The sequence below is a fragment of the Argopecten irradians genome, chromosome 15 (genome assembly GCF_041381155.1).
Source record: "Argopecten irradians isolate NY chromosome 15, Ai_NY, whole genome shotgun sequence".
Taxonomy (NCBI): domain Eukaryota; kingdom Metazoa; phylum Mollusca; class Bivalvia; order Pectinida; family Pectinidae; genus Argopecten; species Argopecten irradians.
The window spans coordinates 26,486,825-26,505,398 of record NC_091148.1 but is presented as its reverse complement, the minus strand read 5'-3'; the positions used below and the strand labels follow the sequence as shown (position 1 = coordinate 26,505,398).

Below are 18,574 nucleotides of genomic sequence, written 5' to 3'. Positions count from 1 at the left end.
TTTCTATCCTTAATGTCAAGCTAGCTACCAGGAGTGAGAAGATCATTAAAATGAGATTAGTTTTTATGAATATTATATTGTATGTGATACATGTATTTTATTGTACACTACAGCATTTTTAGTCTGCAGCATTTTAAACTCAGCACTTGGCTATATAGAATGGCATGGTACATCATCCATTGCCCATTAAGATTTACTTTCAATTGCTATTAGTCATTCAGTTCTGCATGAAAGTATCTTTAAGGTTCATGTAAAGGCTTTAACCAGTGATATTTTGCAAGCCTATAACTCATTACTGTGCTGCAATTGAACAAAACTAACTTCATTAATTGTTGGTATATACCCTGGCTAACTGTCAGTCTTACTGTGGATATGTATTTTGTGAAGCTGCTTGTAAATTTCAGTAAAATAAGAGAAAAATGTATATTTCTGGAGAAGACATAGAACTCGTGTGAATTGCATTGATGGCACCAAATAAGCATGCTATCGTGTTCAGTAGTGACTATGCCAGGTACTCCAACAGTTTGTTTGGCAAAATCGGACCAGCGAATAGCGCAGGAGCCTATTGTTGTAAATGCAAATGGCTGCTTTAAATGGCGGATCACAAATATAGCATATAAGAAGACATTTTAATTGATACAAGTGCTCCTATATACACTATAAGGTACTCTGAACATGACAAGAAGACTATTTACGAAAAAAAAAATAGTTGAAATGTGGACTCTGAGGCTCTTTCTGGAAATTTGCATTTTTCGCCCCAAACATATCGGTTGAACTATTTTTTTCGTGAAGAGTCTTCTTGTCATGTTCAGAGTACCTTATGGTGTCTATAAGAACATTTATATCAATTGAGATGGCTTCTTATATGCGATATTTGTGATCTGCCATTTATAGCAGCCATTTGCATTTACAACAATAGGCTCCTGCGCTATTTGCTGGTCCGATTTTGCCAAACAAACTGTTGGAGTACCTGGCATAGTCACAACTGAACACGATGGCATGATTATTTGGTTCCATCAATGCAATTCACACGAGTTCTATTTCTTCTCCAGAAATATACATTTTTCTCTTATTTTACTGAAATTTACAAGCAGCTTCACAGATTACATATCAACAGTAAGACTGACAGTTAGCCAGGGTACATACCAACAATTAATGAAATTAGTCCTCCTGTCCGCTGGGGCACAGACCAAGTTAATCAATACAAAAGTATTCCCCTCTCAATTTTTATTATACTAAATAAACTTAAACCTTCATTATTCTTACTACAGACTGAAGAATTTGTAAGATTTCCACTACTTCAGGGCTCAATAAGTAAATTTGTTCTTTACTAGTAGAGAACAAATTTACTTATTGAGCCCTGACCCTCAGGAGGGGGCCGATATAGGCATAACTGAGATGATCATTTATGACTTCACAATCATCATGCTTTCCTTACTCCATAAATTCAATAGCAATCCACTCTTGTCATTCATATATAGTAGTTATTTATATGATATATTGATAGATGCCACACTTTGGCATAATCTGTCTAGCCCTTCAGCATTCTTATATAGTGTTACTTCCCTTCGTTTAAGTCCGTCAATACTGAAGGGAAGTAACTCTGGAAGATCAGAATGGCCCTTTGAGTCCGACAAACATCTGAGGAGTTTATGTTCCAAGGCTCAACATTAGTATTACTGTAACATGTCAGTGGCGGACCCAGAGAGCTATGTTGGGGGTTTCCAAAAGTGTAGGAATTGAGGAAAATTGTGAAAACTAGAACTGTCGCCAGAGTGGACAACTAATACTCCCCGCTGCACAAATAGTAATAACTCCATTAATAGGGGATAATAGAGCACTCTATCTTTACTCAACTCCCCTTTATTTCAAGGCTCTGTGTACCATTTGATCAAAATCTGTCTTGTAGTTTAGGAGGAGTTCACTGGACAAAGTTGTGTCTACAGACAGACGGAAAACCTGATTACAGTATACCCCACTCCCCTAGCTATGTTGCAGGGGTATAAAATTGCAAAGTTTTTAATGAATTTTTTTTTTTCCCAGGATGGGTGGTGGGGAAGCCCGAAAATCCCTCTGGATCAGTCACTGTATTGTATACAACATGCAGTGTTCTTTGTCTTGAGAATAGCTTGTTCTATACATGTAGTCAAACCAATCTGGTACTCACTACTAGGTAGCGGAGGGGACGATGAGTTTACTTACATGTCTCATCAAAAACACAAACAGAGATCTATCGAGCAAGCATACTCAGTAAAAGATCATTTGACGGAAGGCTGTACATAATGGGCAGAGGGCACGCTTGATGTTGTTTTTAACTACCAAACAGAGATTTCACTCGACTACACATAGTCACTAAAGCTAGTTACTGAACCGGGCAAGTGCAATGCCCATATCCATGAATTGTCACATCACATTGGTTGGGGTATTCTTGTGGGAAGGTATCAAAAGTGATATATTTAAAACTCCAGCTATTTTCTCTGTAAAATGTGTTGTGTTCGCAAACATAACTAACAACAAGCGCAGATAACCCTTTAAAATGTAAAGATGGAATTGAATCAAAGTACTTAAAGTACTAAATGGCTCGGTCTCAATGATTGGAGGATATATTTCTAAAGTCAACATTTTTTTGGACAATAAGAAATAAAGTTTGCTAGTGTTCCTTCCAGTTTGGACTTTTGAGGATTCCTTGGACACCAAGGTGTTAAATAAGAAACATGTACTAAACTCTTAGGAGCCCATTCTAATATTTCCTATGGTGTTATATGCCAACTGACTTTATAGCATCTTTAACCTTTTCCTTGTTAATTTGATGTCAATTAAAATGTCCATTCTCAATTGCTATTCTCATTAAGTTCCTGGGACCAAAGTATCAGTTAACAAGTATTGTTTTGCAGCAGAGACAGACAAGAGGCATATTTTTCTATGCCAAAATGTCTTAAATATAGAATATGTCAGTCCTCAAGAAGACTTATCAATATAGTCATACCATTTCTGAATAAACTGGTCAATTGGTCTACTTTTAACAAGTTTTTGTAATTAGTCTTTTGTAAAACAGCAAGTTGATTGATATATCCAAACATGATTTAAACTAGCTCTGATAAAATATCTTAAACATCTTACAGCCATTTAAACACGAGCTGTCGCAGAACAGCAAATCTCGCCTATTCAGAAAAAGTTGTTGTTCAAGTATTTACTATTTAAACATGGAAATATGACAAATTAACAGACTAAAAAAAACCTAAAGGGCCCCAAATTGGTTGTATTATCACGTTCAGCATCCATACACATTAGGAAAATAAAATCATAAACATTTATGATGACTTAAGCTTAAACAATAGACAAAATAGAAACTTGCTCAAAAACTTTAACGTGAAATATGACAAATTAACAGACTCAAAAAAAAAAAAAACCTAAAGGGCCCAAAATTGGTTGTATTATCACGTTCAGCATCCATACACATTAGGAAAATAAAATCAGAAACATTTATGATGACTTAAGCTTAAACAATTGACGAAACAGAAGCTTGCTCAAAAACTTTAACGTGAAATGGGATGCCAACGCTGACGCGCGACGCCGGGGTGACAACATTAGCTCCCCCTATTCTTCGAATAGGCGAGCTAAAAACGTCTGGTCTATTTTCATGTTAAGTATACATTATGCCAAAAAGTAATCATTCTACATTTTATTCCAATATCAATTGGGTATCTTGTTAGCTCGCCATAAACCATGAATTGTTTTATACACTTTTTTAACTTGAGGAAATTACAAATGATTTTTTTCTACAATATTTGTATTTTCAAATCCCCATACTTCTGATGAGTATAATAAAACTGGCATTACAAGTGACTAAAATATTTTCAGTTTAAAATCAACAGGAAGGGATACATTCCTTTGTTTCTTAAAAATAGTAGACACTGATTTAATTGTTTGTTCAGCAGTTTTTTCCTTTTCTTTAAAAACGCTACCATTAATGTTAAAAAATATACATAGATATGTATACCCTTTTTATCAAAATAATTCTATATCCCATAACGTAAACTGGTGTTGTTGGGCCAATTTACGTTTTGAGAATATTACAACTTTTATCTTTCTGATATATTAGACTATAATTTCCATATAATGCAATAATGTAATGCAATATTATTTCAAATCCGTTTAACATTTGTTGTAGAACAGTATCATCGCCATATAAAATGATAAGAGTTTGGGATACATTTCAATATTATCTGTAAATAATTTGTCAGTAGTTGACAGACAATTAACATTCTTTTTCCGCCAGATAAGATTCCAAGTCATCAAGGTATATTGAAAATAGGAAAGGAGATATAAATAAGGTACCATACTGTGCATGTATATGTTCAATGTAAATTAACAATGTAAGCTGATCTTGCAGAATTGCCTTACAGCGTTATAATAAATGCAGTTGTCTCATTGCATTGGATATTATTGATTTAAGGCAGTTCATGTGGCGACCGAAAAAGGTAAAATCACCATTTTCAGAGTGATCAGAGAAGATTGATAGTCAAGGAGGGAAAACATAAGACAACCTGTGTTATGCAAATTAATATCTAATTTATTTTGAATAAAGTATGCCGAAGATGATGATAAGTGTATTATTAACAATAATCTTAATATGTTTTCTAAAAATATTAACAACTAATGTCATATTGTGTTATAAATTTAATGTTTTATTTATTCTTTTTATTTCAAGCATGTAGATGTCATAGAAAATAAACAAATACCAAGTATATGCATATTAAAGTAAAATTCACAAATCACAACACTAATGTGTATTGTATATATGGAATGAAGATGATGATGGTAATTATTTGGATCAAATATGTTTACAACATTAAATGTATTATATATATGGAATTTGAATATGATGATAGTAATTATTTTCATATCAAAAACTATTACAGTATTAAGCTACCACAGTTGAAAATGATTTCTTTCATTTTGTTCACACATTTTTTCTCCTGGACTGGTTCCAATTGAAATGATACTTGCATGTAGACATTCTGTAAAACATAAGAAAACAATAAATGTATTAACAGAGTAATTCCCGAAAAGGCTAATATCATATAATTAAACATTTTTTTTATAAATAACAATACCAGTTTAGAGTAAATATTATTGAAATTTATTTTCTGTTCTTTGGAGTTTTGTCCTTCATAAATTGATTGTAATACAGCAGTTGTCATATAATGTATCTGATAATGTGCACACAGTAGTATAAGTATATGCATATGCATGTGTGCATGGGCACGGTGATAAGTTTATTTTGCCGAGTAAAAAGTTCAAAGAACTAGTATTGTTCATACTCAAAGATGTAATCGCACTAAAAACAGTGATCGTGTAGGCTTTTGTGTGATTGCATTTGTAAGGGGTGTATCTCTGAACGCCAACATTTTGGATTTAGCTGTAGGGTAGTTTGTTGTGACAGTGGTTATAGTCTTTTTCCTAAAGGCAGACCCAATGCCACAGGTAAATTTACCTGTAAAAGTTACCTGTGTTGATACTTATCTAAGTGTATATTGATTAATTTTCATTTCAATAAGTGTTCATATTTAATATCAGATACATATATACATAATATATGTTTCTGTTAATATCTATGAAAATATAACAATAGAATCTATGAATGAAATTAAATTAAATTCACAATGATTTTATTTCAAGAATTTTAAAGATTTCCTTGATATATCTAAAATCTCTGGTATAAATCTCATTAGATTTTCAATAGATTGATACTAAAATCAAGCAAAATTCTTTGAAACTTATTTCACATGGAAGTAACTTTACCATTCAGTAATATCAAAGAAAAAATCCAAAAAGGAATTATCCAGTTTCAACTTAGTGTAACACTAATTTGATTAAAAGTTTGAAATAATATAAGCCTTTTGCCTGTTGAAAAGTGATATATTTCCACAAGGTCTTCCATATATGTCTGTTAAGTGACCTTATATACATATCTAGTACATGTACATGTAACATCTGCGTTAATAACCTACCAAAGAGTAAGTGAATTTATGTCAAATATGATTTCCAAATTTTACTTGTACTTGACTGACCTTTTTAAGTTAACAGAACATACAATATATTTTGAAAGTTGCATTAGGATGCATCATTTATCATAATTATATAATTTTCCTGCTTTCTTATCCTAAGATGGTATTTCTAGATCAGCGTGATGTTACATTATAATGGAAATGTACATGTACATTTGTATATCATTATAACAAAAGAGCACCCAATAATTAAACTGTTGTCCGTTAACAGCACAGTAAAATTATATATTTTTGTGCATGTTAGAAATAACATATAAATTTCTTTCCTATGGTTGAATTTCGGTCAAACATTGTTACTAGATACAAATTGGTATATGTAATATAATCTTTAAACAGAAAAAAATAGAAAACTGTTAATTTGGTATTCTGAGCACTAAAAGTTTGCAACATTTTGAGAATTACAAGACCTACAACATTTCGACTTGAAATAATTTTGCCAGTGTTGCAACATTAACATCTATAATGTGTATTAAAATGAATATGGTTAAGACCCTAAGTAACAGTCTTCAATCTCATTTCATTTAGTATTTTTACATTATTAAGTGACTTCTAAAAATATTTTGTATCAAAAATACATATAGAGCATTAAACCCCAATGATATATTATTACCAATGTTTATAAAACATCATAATGTGTGTTTGTGTCGGCTTCAATAGATTACCAACTTAAACTATAATCAACAGGTCAAAATTTCCGACAATATTAATTTAAACTTTTGTGATATTGTTTTTCTCCACTCATTTTCTAACCAAATACTTCACGGTGTACGTCTATGCGATAAGAGAAATCATGCGCAACTATGCACGGTCACAAGAAATGAAAGTTGGCTAAGAATGTAGCCCTACTGGAACTCCTATGTCAAAACAGAATACTGTTACATTAGAATATACACTGATCAAGAAACCTGTTTTTCTGATAAAATTGAGATATGATTTGTAAAAAAATATTTCACCTGGAACTCAAAATGCATCGTTCTTAATAATCCACATGTAGCTCCATATTAATTCTTAGCATATTAAAGCACTGATTATCAATGATTAATAATTTACGTTGTATATAATACGGAATATATTGAAGGAATTTTTATCCAAAACCCACCAATGTTACCTATGATACTGATTGAAATACAGGTAAATCTCAAGTGACTTTACAGGTGAAAATAAAGACAGCTTATATGAAACAGTATATAATTGCCTTCCGATTGTTTCCTAAAACAACACCTACCTGTTGTTGATAAATATGTTGGCGTTAAGAGAACACCCCTTTGTAAGACTGTGCCAGGTGGTAGAGATTAGTTCCGCTCGAGTGATCACACAATGCAAGTGAGAATCGGGAGTATGTTTATGTAAGTTTTAATTACTAATCTCTGATGATTGTTGATAAAATATAACTCAGGATAATTGCTAAACATTTAACCGTTTTCTCCACGTTTGTTGTAGATTGAAACAGCTTTTTAAGTGCCGTTCTACGGAAGAATTATGAAAAAGAAATCGGCATTTTCATCGATTTACAAATGAAGTAGTCCAAAAAAATCTCACTTCGAGTTATACGAACATTTTATGTATGATTTTTGTCATTCGGACCAAAAATACTTCGTTAATTACGTAGTTTACTGAATACGTTATATATATTATCAGAACGTCAAGCTCCTGTAGGCCTACATGTGATGAAAGTGGCTAAAATGTTTTTAGTGACAACCTCTATACGTGCTTTAATATGTATATATAATCTGATAATGTATACATGTGCTTATAAAATTATCGATAATTATGGATGTGGTAAATATTCATACCTTATTAACTGCCGTAAGTTGGAAGATTACGCCAGCTCGGACATTTAGAAAATGTTCATCGTCTCTCACGCGCTATTTGATCAGTTTACAAAGTTTATCCTAAATTTTCTTAGAGTTGTCTTTCTTCCATTGTGGATTTACACGTACATGTGGCATAACGCAGCCGTGATAAACAAATCTCCATTTCGTCCTGAGATTTATTTGCTCCCGAACTAATATGATTCAAATTACAAAAATCATTATTGTAAAAATTTTGATGTTTGAGGTGAAACATTGATTTCATTTTTTCCGTTGCGGGATAATTGTCACTAGTAGGGACAAAACGCGTGGGGCGAAGCGAAGCATTTTCGGGACGAAACGTCTTCATGCATTGTTAACAACATTTTCGGGACGGAAAGTCTAAATACATTGTAAACAATTCAAGTGAAAATTTTCCAACCTAAGATCATTTGGATAGTGTATATGGTAAGGATATGAAAGCAGTTATCTACTTCTCCTATTTCAACATTACAGATACGCTTATTTCAGTAACTTTCATATTCAAAATTTGCTATTTAAAATTCCCGGTAAAATCAAAGTTGTTGAATACACTGCCGTTAGGAGCGCTAGTATCTGCGAGCAAGTTCTAAGCCAATCATATTGAGGAAATTGACTGAAAGAGAATTTTGCAACCACGATCACAATGGCGAGGTGATCCTCGCCAAAAATTAAGCAAAGGAAAACACTTGACAGGTAGGTATACTTCTTACTGTAGTTTATTTATGTACAAAACATTGTAAATGATATCTCATTCTCTCAAATATCACTCTAAACTCTTTCTCTAACACAAAATAATCTCTCAAAACTTTCAAAAATCTGCTAAATCACATACAATACATTTATAAACACAGCTAATGCACAATAAATATTGGGCAATTCAAAAATTCATGATAAACCTCTTTCAAAGCATATCGAACGCTTTAAATCTCCCCTCCAAAAAATTCTAACTTTTCTTTTAGAATATCTGTTTAGACTTTTTTTGTTTTTCTGAATTTCCTATAAATATTGCGGTTATTTTCTCACCGAATAGATTTAGGGGCCTGTACCTTTTCAATTGGAAAAACGCTACATTGATCTTTCTTGGAACATATACATTTTAGATAGTTTTTCTTTATTTAGAAATATATTTACATAAAATTGAAAAAATACAGCAAAATTTCTTTATGGGAAGGGCCTTTATTCAGCCCAAAATGTACCTAAAAAAAAAAAACTCACTATTTTCATCAAAATATCTTTTCGTTACCTTAGTGTTACAAATATACAATATTTTGAACAAATAGTGTTCAAAGGTCAAATTACTGAAAATCATTAAATGGAGTCACCATGGACGCTATCAATATTTGACACAAAGTTTGTTTTAAAAACAACACATGATTTGGAACAAAATATCTTAATATTGCAATGTAAAAATGAGTCTGAACCTGATTTGGAGAGAAATAATCCCTCAACCTTCCCTAGGGCCTTCTAGGGATATTCTAAGCTACACATCGCTGACACCAAAATATCAGTCACAACTTTGTAATTACATTTTTGAATATTACAGATATATAGTTACCTCCCATTAGGATAGGTATCTATTGCGATGTCATTGTTTTGTGAGCAGAACTAGCATCATTTCCTCTAACAGTAAGATGTTACACTTATAAACACAAGGCATCACAATCCATACCTACCCACAAAGGCAGATAACTCTAATACAGAAGTACAGCTGTGGGGAATTCACTTCAGCTAGCCATATAAGATCACTGCCAGAAATTGTAGAGCCGCTTTTTTTTTTTTTAGAGATGGTATTTTTGCAATATTTTTTTTCATGATTACAGAAATTTTATCTTCAAAAATAATGAGAAATGGTTGACTCATATATACCTTAAAAGCCAGACAGCTAAAATTTAAAACCACTAAAATTTTATTTTCTTGTTTTAACTCAGTCACGTAGAAATTTTGACTCCAGTAAATAACTATTGGTATGGTAAATAGTGATAGCTAACTTTACAACTTTATCTTTACGACTGTCTAGTCCAATTTTGTGTTTTAACCTATTAAAAGAAGATTATAGACAACAAAATGGACAGTTAACAATTAACACAAGATGGCTCATAGTTTTACTGCAGCTGAGATTAGCACAGCTCTGCCTGTTGTAGCATCCAAAATATGGCTGGTCAGTAAATTACTTTATACAACTCAACATCTCCAATAGACTGACAGAAGAAGTTCTGCTGAAGTTACCAACTTGGTTTGGTATATAAACCATTTGCTGAAAAGGAATTACCTCAACATTTGTAAATACCAAGTTAACTTTGCATCCAGATACATTCTTAAATGCTATAAAGTGACTGTTATTGTGGATTTACATAAAAATAAAATTTAAGACTATTTTTTCCACTTCTCCTGTTGAGTGAAGGACGTCATCGGTCGACCACTGACTCCACACGTACCAACACCCACACGGCCATTTACGTGTTCTGTCGTCGCAAATATACTCTTTTTTACTTTCCCCTTGTTTGTCTTGGAAAATGTCTGTAATAGAATTCATAATAATTATAGTTTAATGGTTACCATGGTAATGTACACAGGGTAGGATGTCTGTAATAGTATTCAGACTTTCAGAGTAATTACAGTATGATGGTAACCATTGAAATGTACACAGATGTGAAATGTTAATCTACGTGAATGGTGACTGAGAATAATTCACACAATAGTCATGCAAGATTATTGTAATATGCTTAAAACCTATTAAGAGTTGAAAATATTATATTTTTTATATTTTATTGAAATGGAGATGGATCTGAACCATTTACAGTTGTCAAAACATTCATTTATAATAGGTAGAAATTACAAAATCAATCTTATAAAAAGATTCCATATTTACAGAAAAGCATGATTTCTAATAGAAATATGATTTATAGAGAGGGATAATTAAAATATACATATTTATCACATAATCCACCTGATATCCAGTGAAAAATTCATGATTTGCGTATGTCACTACTGTAATATGACCTGAAGCTATTATTGTTGGCTGTGTCGGGCAGGAAAAACAATGTGACATCAGGATTTTTTGAGGATGGTGGGACAAAATAGTGGCCTCCGCTGGATTATGTAAATTGTTGTAGTTATGTGATAAAAAGTATCTTAGATTTGTAGGTTAGTGAAAATTTAAACTTTAAGTTTCATAAAATCTCACATAAAATGAAGAGTCATCTAAGATCCAAGATATATGTTTAATGTACCTTGAACAAAATCTGTCCAATTTTCAACATTTGTTAAACAAATCTTAGCAACCTTTTTCAGATATTGTAGAACTTAATGTTAAGGCATCAGAAAATGTTAAGCAAATTGAAGAAATTATATCATTCCAGCCTTTATACCTTGGAGTTGAAATCCAGCCATTTATTTTTCTCTGATTCTCGCTCCTCCTCCATTTGTTTGAGACGCTGTGCTTTTTTCTGAGACTTCTTTCTTTTGTATTCTCGCTGTGAAGCTATGAGGTCCTTTCTAGTAAACAACAGAAATCAGTGGTGATAATCTGACCCAGAATTTTCAAAATAACCTTGACCTTTAAAGATGCTCCATCGCTGACAAACAGTATATTTTCTTTGTCAAAAACTGGTGCAGACGAATTAATATTTTTCTTCAGTTACAATTTGTTTGTTTGTTTGATTGAGTTTTAGGGCCCATCAACAAATAAGGTCTTTTAGGGCCAAACTACAGGTCATTCATTTATATCAGTGATCCAGACAGAATATAAACAATGATTCCATCTAAAAGATCATGATAGGAAAAAAGGCAAGTAAGAAATAAAACACAGATGTAAATGTTGATTTTATAAAAACAAGAGGCCCAGAGGGCCTGTATCGCTCACCTGGTTTTTTGTTAGTAATTATCACAAGACTCTGACAATTAGAAAAATAAGCAAATTGACTCCCAAAGTTTAATTTTGAATCACAACCATACAATGATGCTATTGATACCATACAAATATGCTATCCAATACATAGGTTCAGAGACAAAGTAATTTATATGAAAATAGTAGCCTAATTGACCTTTTGACCTCGCATCTATTGCCGTCTAAGGCCCCGGGGGTCAGCCCTATCATTTGTACAATTTCAAATCCCAGCCCTATAAGGATGCTACCATTGCATTATAAGTGCTCTTCCATTCTTAGTTGCAGAGAAGAAGTCGTTTATATGGAAATAGCTAAATTGACCCCTTTTGACCCCACCCTTCAGGCCCCCGGGGGGTCAGCCCCATCATTTGCAAAATTTTGAATCCAAACCCTATAAGGATGTAACCATTGCATTATGAGCGTAATCCCATGTTAAGTTGCAGAGAAAAAGTCATTTATATGGAAATTGACCACTTTTGACCCCGCCCCTCAGGCCCCCGGGGGGTTAGCCCTATCATTTGCACAATTTTGAATCCCCACACTATAAGGATACTACCATTGTATTATGGGTGCTATACCGTGCTTAGTTTCAGAGAAGAAGTCGTTTATATGGAAAGAGCCAAATTGGCCACTTTCGACCCCGCCCCTCAGGCCCCCTGGGGGTCAGCCCCATCATTTGCACAATTTTGAATCCCCACCCTATAAAGATGCTACCATTGCATTATGGGTGCTATACCATGCTTAGTTTCAGAGAAGAAGTCGTTTATATGGAAATAGCCAAATTGACCCCTTTTGACCCCGCCCCTCAGGCCCCCTGGGGGTCAGCCCCCATCATTTGTACAATTTTGAATCCCCATCCTATAAGGATGCTATCATTGCATTATGGGTGCTATCCCATGCTTGGTTTCAGAGAAGAAGTCGTTTATATGGAAATAGCCAAATTGAACCCTTTTGACCCCGCCCCTCAGGCCCCCCGGGGGTCAGCCACATCATTTGTACAATTTTGAATCCCCAACCTATAAAGATACTACCATTGCATTATGAGTGCTATCTCATGCTTAGTTTCAGAGAAGAAGTCGTTTATATGGAAATAGCCAAATTGACCCCATTTGACACCGCCCCTCAGGCCCCCGGGGGGTCAGCCCCATCATTTGTACAATTTTGAATCCCCACCCTATAAGGATGCTACCATTGCATTATGGGTGCTATCCAATGCTTGGTTTCAGAGAAGAAGTCGTTTATATGGAAATAGCCAAATTGACCCCATTTGACCCCGCCCCTCAGGCCCCCGGGGGGTCAGCCACATCATTTGTACAATTTTTAATCCCTACCCTATAACGATACTACCATTGCATTATGAGTGCTATCTCATGCTTAGTTTCAGAGAAGAAGTCGTTTATATGGAAATAGCCAAATTGACCCCATTTGACCCCGCCCCTCAGGCCCCCGGGGGGTCAGCCCCATCATTTGTACAATTTTGAATCCCCACCCTATAAGGATGCTACCATTGCATTATGGGTGCTATCCCATGCTTGGTTTCAGAGAAGAAGTCGTTTATATGGAAATAGCCAAATTGACCCCATTTGACCCCGCCCCTCAGGCCCCCGGGGGGTCAGCCCCATCATTTGTACAATTTTGAATCCCCACCCTATAAGGATGCTACCATTGCATTATGGGTGCTATCCCATGCTTGGTTTCAGAGAAGAAGTCGTTTATATGGAAATAGCCAAATTGACCCCTTTTGGCCCGCCTCTCAGGCCCCTGGGGGGTCAGCCCCATCATTTGTACAATTTTCAGTTAGTAGCCCATAAGGATGCTACCAGTCAAATTTTGTTGAAATCCGACCAGCGGTTATGGAGAAGAAGTCGATTGTTGACGGACGGACGGACGGACGGACGGACGACGGACGCCGGACGCCACGGTATGGCATAAGCTCACCTTGGTCCTTCGGACCAGGTGAGCTAAAAAAGGTTGCATAGATTAAAATAGTTTTGGCAAAACACATGAGAAAACTCATGCACAATGTTGATAAAGTGATAAAATGTTCGAGTTGATAAGATGAGAAAATGTTCATATTTAAAAATGCTGAATTCTTTGAGATATTACTTTACAGCATTAACACCTTTGAAATGTTTGAGATTCTAATTTTACTTCAAGATAAAAAATATTAAAAATAATAAATTGCATCCCGAAAAAGTCCTGTGGCACTGTATCCTATATGGAATGAAGTACTGATTGCGCATGCACCAAAAGCAAAACAAATCATTTTATATTATTTTTTGTATTAATTAGACATATATATACAAAGATAATTAAACACCAATTTATTGTTCAAGTGAAGAGTATCTTTTATGTTCTGTCGGTGGTGGAGCATCTTTGATCAAAACTTAATTTACCTCTTTACTGAACTTATGAGAAGGTTTTTGGCTCAAGGATCTGTTTTTGAGTTCAGTTTGTTTACACAAAATTAAACTAGAATATCAATGCTTTCTATTTATACTGATGATTATATTTAGGGTGAAACTGTCTTAGCGATCACTAAAGACTACCTCTGTATAGACCCCTCTGTATAGACACCTCTGTATAAAGACTATCTCTGTATATACACCTCTGTATAAAGACTACCTCTGTATATACACCTCTTTATAAAGACTACCTCTGTATAGACACCTCTGTATAGACACCTTTGTATAGACACCTCTATAAAGACTACCTGCAAGTATAGACACCTCTGTATAAAGACTACTTCTGTATAGACACCTCTGTATAGACACTCCTGTATAAAGACTACCTCTGTATAGACACCTCTATAAAAACTGTATAGACACCTCTATAAAGACTACCTGCAAGTATAGACACCTCTGTATAAAGACTACTTCTGTATAGACACCTCTGTATAGACACTCCTGTATAAAGACTACCTCTGTATAGACACCTCTATAAAAACCACCTTTGTATAAAGACTACCTCCTTATTTAACCACTTTCTTAAGTTCCCAAATGGCTATTTATAATAAAATTTGACTTATGCAGAAAGACCACCTGGCTTTAAGGTCCACTTTTCCTTTTTCCCTTGGATGATCCTAAGGTTTGACTGTTATTTATTCCTACAAAGTACATCTTGTGATGACTTATTTGATAACTTTATGTTCAAGTATTATCAATTGAATTCATTAACCCATATTTCAACAATTTTCCTCTGACTTTGAATTTAATACATTTCAGTACTAATATTCTGTATTTGCATATCACAGAGTTATCTACCCTTTTGGGCAGGTATTGACAGTGACGTCATGAGTTTGCGAGCTTACGTCATACTTTTCATGGACTAAAAGAATTTTACATGGGTTGAGATATCCCTGTCCACTTGACAAGCCCATGTTTGATTATTTTTCTCCCTTACTTAACAGGGAAAATATAAAATTTTCTTTGCTTTCCATCGCGCAATTATCACAGGAACCTCGTAATGCTTCGAAATTGATGACGTCATCGACAATGCAAGACACCGCTACTGTGCATATATTGATGACGTCATGTTATTGTCTAATGTGTGTAAGCTGTCTTACACCCCCCTGTGTAAGATAGAGATATCTTTTCCCTAGCAACCACGGGATATCCCTGTGAAGTGTGGGAGAAAAACATTTCCTTCATAATTAATGATTCCACAAGGGAGGTAACTGTAATAAACAATGTGATATCTTACTTTGACTGGGGCTTCTTAGTTTCTGCTGTTTCTCCGGAGGCATAATGTTTCTCTGGATCGATGGGTTTCAGGAATTTTACCTGTGAACCATTCAATTTGAACATTTTAAAAACATTTATTTTATTTATGATATTTGTTTATAGTCTAGTATATTGTAAAACATTTGTGATATCACTGAACTCTAGTTTTGAATGAAAGGTTTCTTTATGATACCAAAGCAAATATCACTCATATCAATCACCTTAAAAGCAATCTCAAGATTTGCTACATGTTTATTACTCACACAGATCCCGTTATAACTTAACAAATCAATACCGGGGTTTCGAGATTCCAAAACGATGTGTGTGAAGTATGATTTACTGTTGAGTAGATCCACCTTCAGTGATAGTGGCATCACAAAAACTTTGCCAAAATATGATGTCACAATCACAGGAAGGTGGGACTAATGGACTGTAATCGTACCTTACCCACTTTAGTTTGTTTACTAAGAAACCAATGTATTCAACGAACTTTCTACTAATCATTTTCCATAACAAATATAATACAGTACCAAACCTCCACATAATTTTATATAGTGATCATGTTACAAGACACTTGCTTTTAATTTGTATATGATAGAAAAGTTAAACCCGGTACAATAATTTAATACTTTCTTTGTCTTTGAAATGTTCGGACATTTTTCAATCACTAGAATCAGCTATAACAAAGATATTAAAGATATTAAGACAATGGTACGCTTGATATCGTATAAAACACTGAAAGTTGTTCTACATAGGCAATATTTCCTAAGCTGAATTTCAGGTCAAGAAATCTTCACCTGAAATGCACCTGATATTGACCAGAAATTCTGGTCGATTTCAGGTTAGGAAATTTAGTCTGTATTCACCCATTACCTCTGTCACGTCTGTATTTCCGTAGTCTTTGAACTTGACTGTACATGTGCCGTCCTCCAACACTTCATCCACAAAGGCTTCATAAAACCTGCAGTAAATGAGTTTTTCAAACATGAGAATAAGTTCTGCAGATACAGTGACCAAGTTCACGTCTGTAAATCAATCTTCATTGAAATTGTGATACTTTTTCTTAGTTTTTTTTTTTTTTTTTTTTTTTTTTAATTTTGACCCATTTACAGTTACCAGTAACTTGAATTTCCAGACATCTACATAGTAATTGCTATGGTATTCATTATCCCCAATCATTCCTGTATATAATTCATTGAAATGAAATGATTTTTAAAGTTTAACCCTGATACGGGTTGCTTTGGCAATCTAAAATGTCTAATGAAAATTCAACTTTGGACAGAAACAATATGGACTACATGGGGTCCTTATTTTGAGCCTGAAAAATGAAAATGACCAGCATCCACCCTTACACAGATCATGTTTAGCCATGGATCCATTCTGATTTGTTTTTCCCCCTTTTTCAGGCTACTGGTACTCCAAAGTCATTCAACCATGAAATTCTATAATGAACTATCCCAACCATATTTAGAAATGGAATAGTTCAAGTGATATAATTGCATGGTATTTTCCTACTCATTTTACACATTTGTATTATGTAATAAAAATCTGTATGGTCTGGAAACCTGGTTATACTGGCTAAATTACCTGGCCCTGGTGACATCTGGTTTTACACACGAGTCACTGGGACACCCATCGTTTCTTTTTAGGTGTTCACAACATTAGTTTTGCTTCCAAGACGCATGTATAAAGGTAAACCCTAGGTTACTGACAGGCCATTCCAGCAGTACACTTAAAGCCACACTATACGTAACTATCAACAAAAAGTCAAGTTATATTTGACCCCGATATTGTTATTATTTGTAGATGTAGTTGAAATTAAGTAATATCAAAGAATATTTATAATTATTTCTTATTAACTTTTGTACAGCAGTTATTGAAAATCGATACTTGTAAACATGTCTTCATTTTAAACTGCAGGTCGCCATAGAAGTAACGATTATTGCCGAACGAAAGTTGGAAAGTTCATGACCTGTCCTCAGAATAGTTCAGACTGATGTTACGTAGTTATGGTAGTCACATGACGTTCTCAGCAATGATGTTACAATGTTGTCTTACTTCGGCTTGTTTGACTAAATGGGACCCACCTAGCGATTCCAATATTTATTTGATTTTTATCAAAAGTTTCTGAATCATCATCTCTCATCTTGACTTCGATTTAGTCCTGCATGATTTACAACAGGATTTTTTTTCCAACATTCTTCTAAATCATGGAAAAATAAGACAGTTACAGATATTGGGACTTTAAGTCACTCTACCTTTCCGAGAAAAAAAATTCAAAAGTAGGGCTGAAACGATTAGTCTAATAATCGAAGGTAATTAGATAAAGATATTAAGATTAGTTAAGATTAGATAGCCATATACCTACTGCCATCTCCCAATTTCACCACCTTGTACAATAACTTACTGTCCATCCTCAGAGTACATAGCCAAACAACCATCTCCTGATTTCCAGTCATGTTTAACTAGCTCAACTTTAGACTCGGTTTCTTCTGCACTAGGCCCAGCCTCGACTAGTGTAGCGCCCCCTAGGATCGCATGCTGTTGGCCCACAAGCTCTGCCGTCAAGTCAATTACTTCCTACAATAATAACACCAGCTTTGACTTTTAGTTTTCTGAATGCTATAGCTAGCCAGCATGAATTATACATGAACAAATTATATCTCGTTCCTATTTTGCTTTCACAAAAGTTTGCTTGTAGTGAGTAGCTAGTGTTTTGAGATGGTGGACGTGAAGCCAAATTTTGATATTTTTCACTTCTCTTCACATATGTACTTTGGCTCATAAGACATATAACGACAAAAGAATATTTTTCAAATATAATTAATTAGCCCAAGCATGCAAATGGAGGCAATGCAAGTTTGATTTCCAATGTATGAAATCTTGAAAAATATGTGCCTTTGAGAAAATAGTTTAATGTTATGAATCATTTTACCTGTAAATCCTTCTTAAGTTTCAGAAGATCCTCGTTATCAGCATCATTAGTTAATGATGCTTCCACCTGGAAAAAGAGAACACAAAAATATTTATATAATTCTCATCACATCATAATCAAACACAAAG

At 34.2% G+C, this 18,574-nt stretch overlaps 1 protein-coding gene across 1 annotated transcript in view; it reads right to left on the bottom strand.

Annotated features, from left to right (window-relative positions):
* Positions 1 to 8,601: 8,601 nt before the first annotated feature.
* The window catches only part of LOC138309365 (survival of motor neuron-related-splicing factor 30-like), a 39,435-nt gene continuing 29,462 nt past the window's right edge, over positions 8,602 to 18,574 (bottom strand). The window contains exons 2-7 of the mRNA XM_069250544.1: positions 18,447 to 18,512; positions 17,919 to 18,091; positions 16,385 to 16,472; positions 15,492 to 15,571; positions 11,272 to 11,398; positions 8,602 to 10,420 (exon numbers count right to left, since the gene is read on the bottom strand). Of these exons, the coding sequence (XP_069106645.1) occupies positions 10,274 to 10,420; positions 11,272 to 11,398; positions 15,492 to 15,571; positions 16,385 to 16,472; positions 17,919 to 18,091; positions 18,447 to 18,512 (681 nt within the window). The 3' untranslated portion in view covers positions 8,602 to 10,273. The remainder of the gene's footprint in view (positions 10,421 to 11,271; positions 11,399 to 15,491; positions 15,572 to 16,384; positions 16,473 to 17,918; positions 18,092 to 18,446; positions 18,513 to 18,574) is intronic.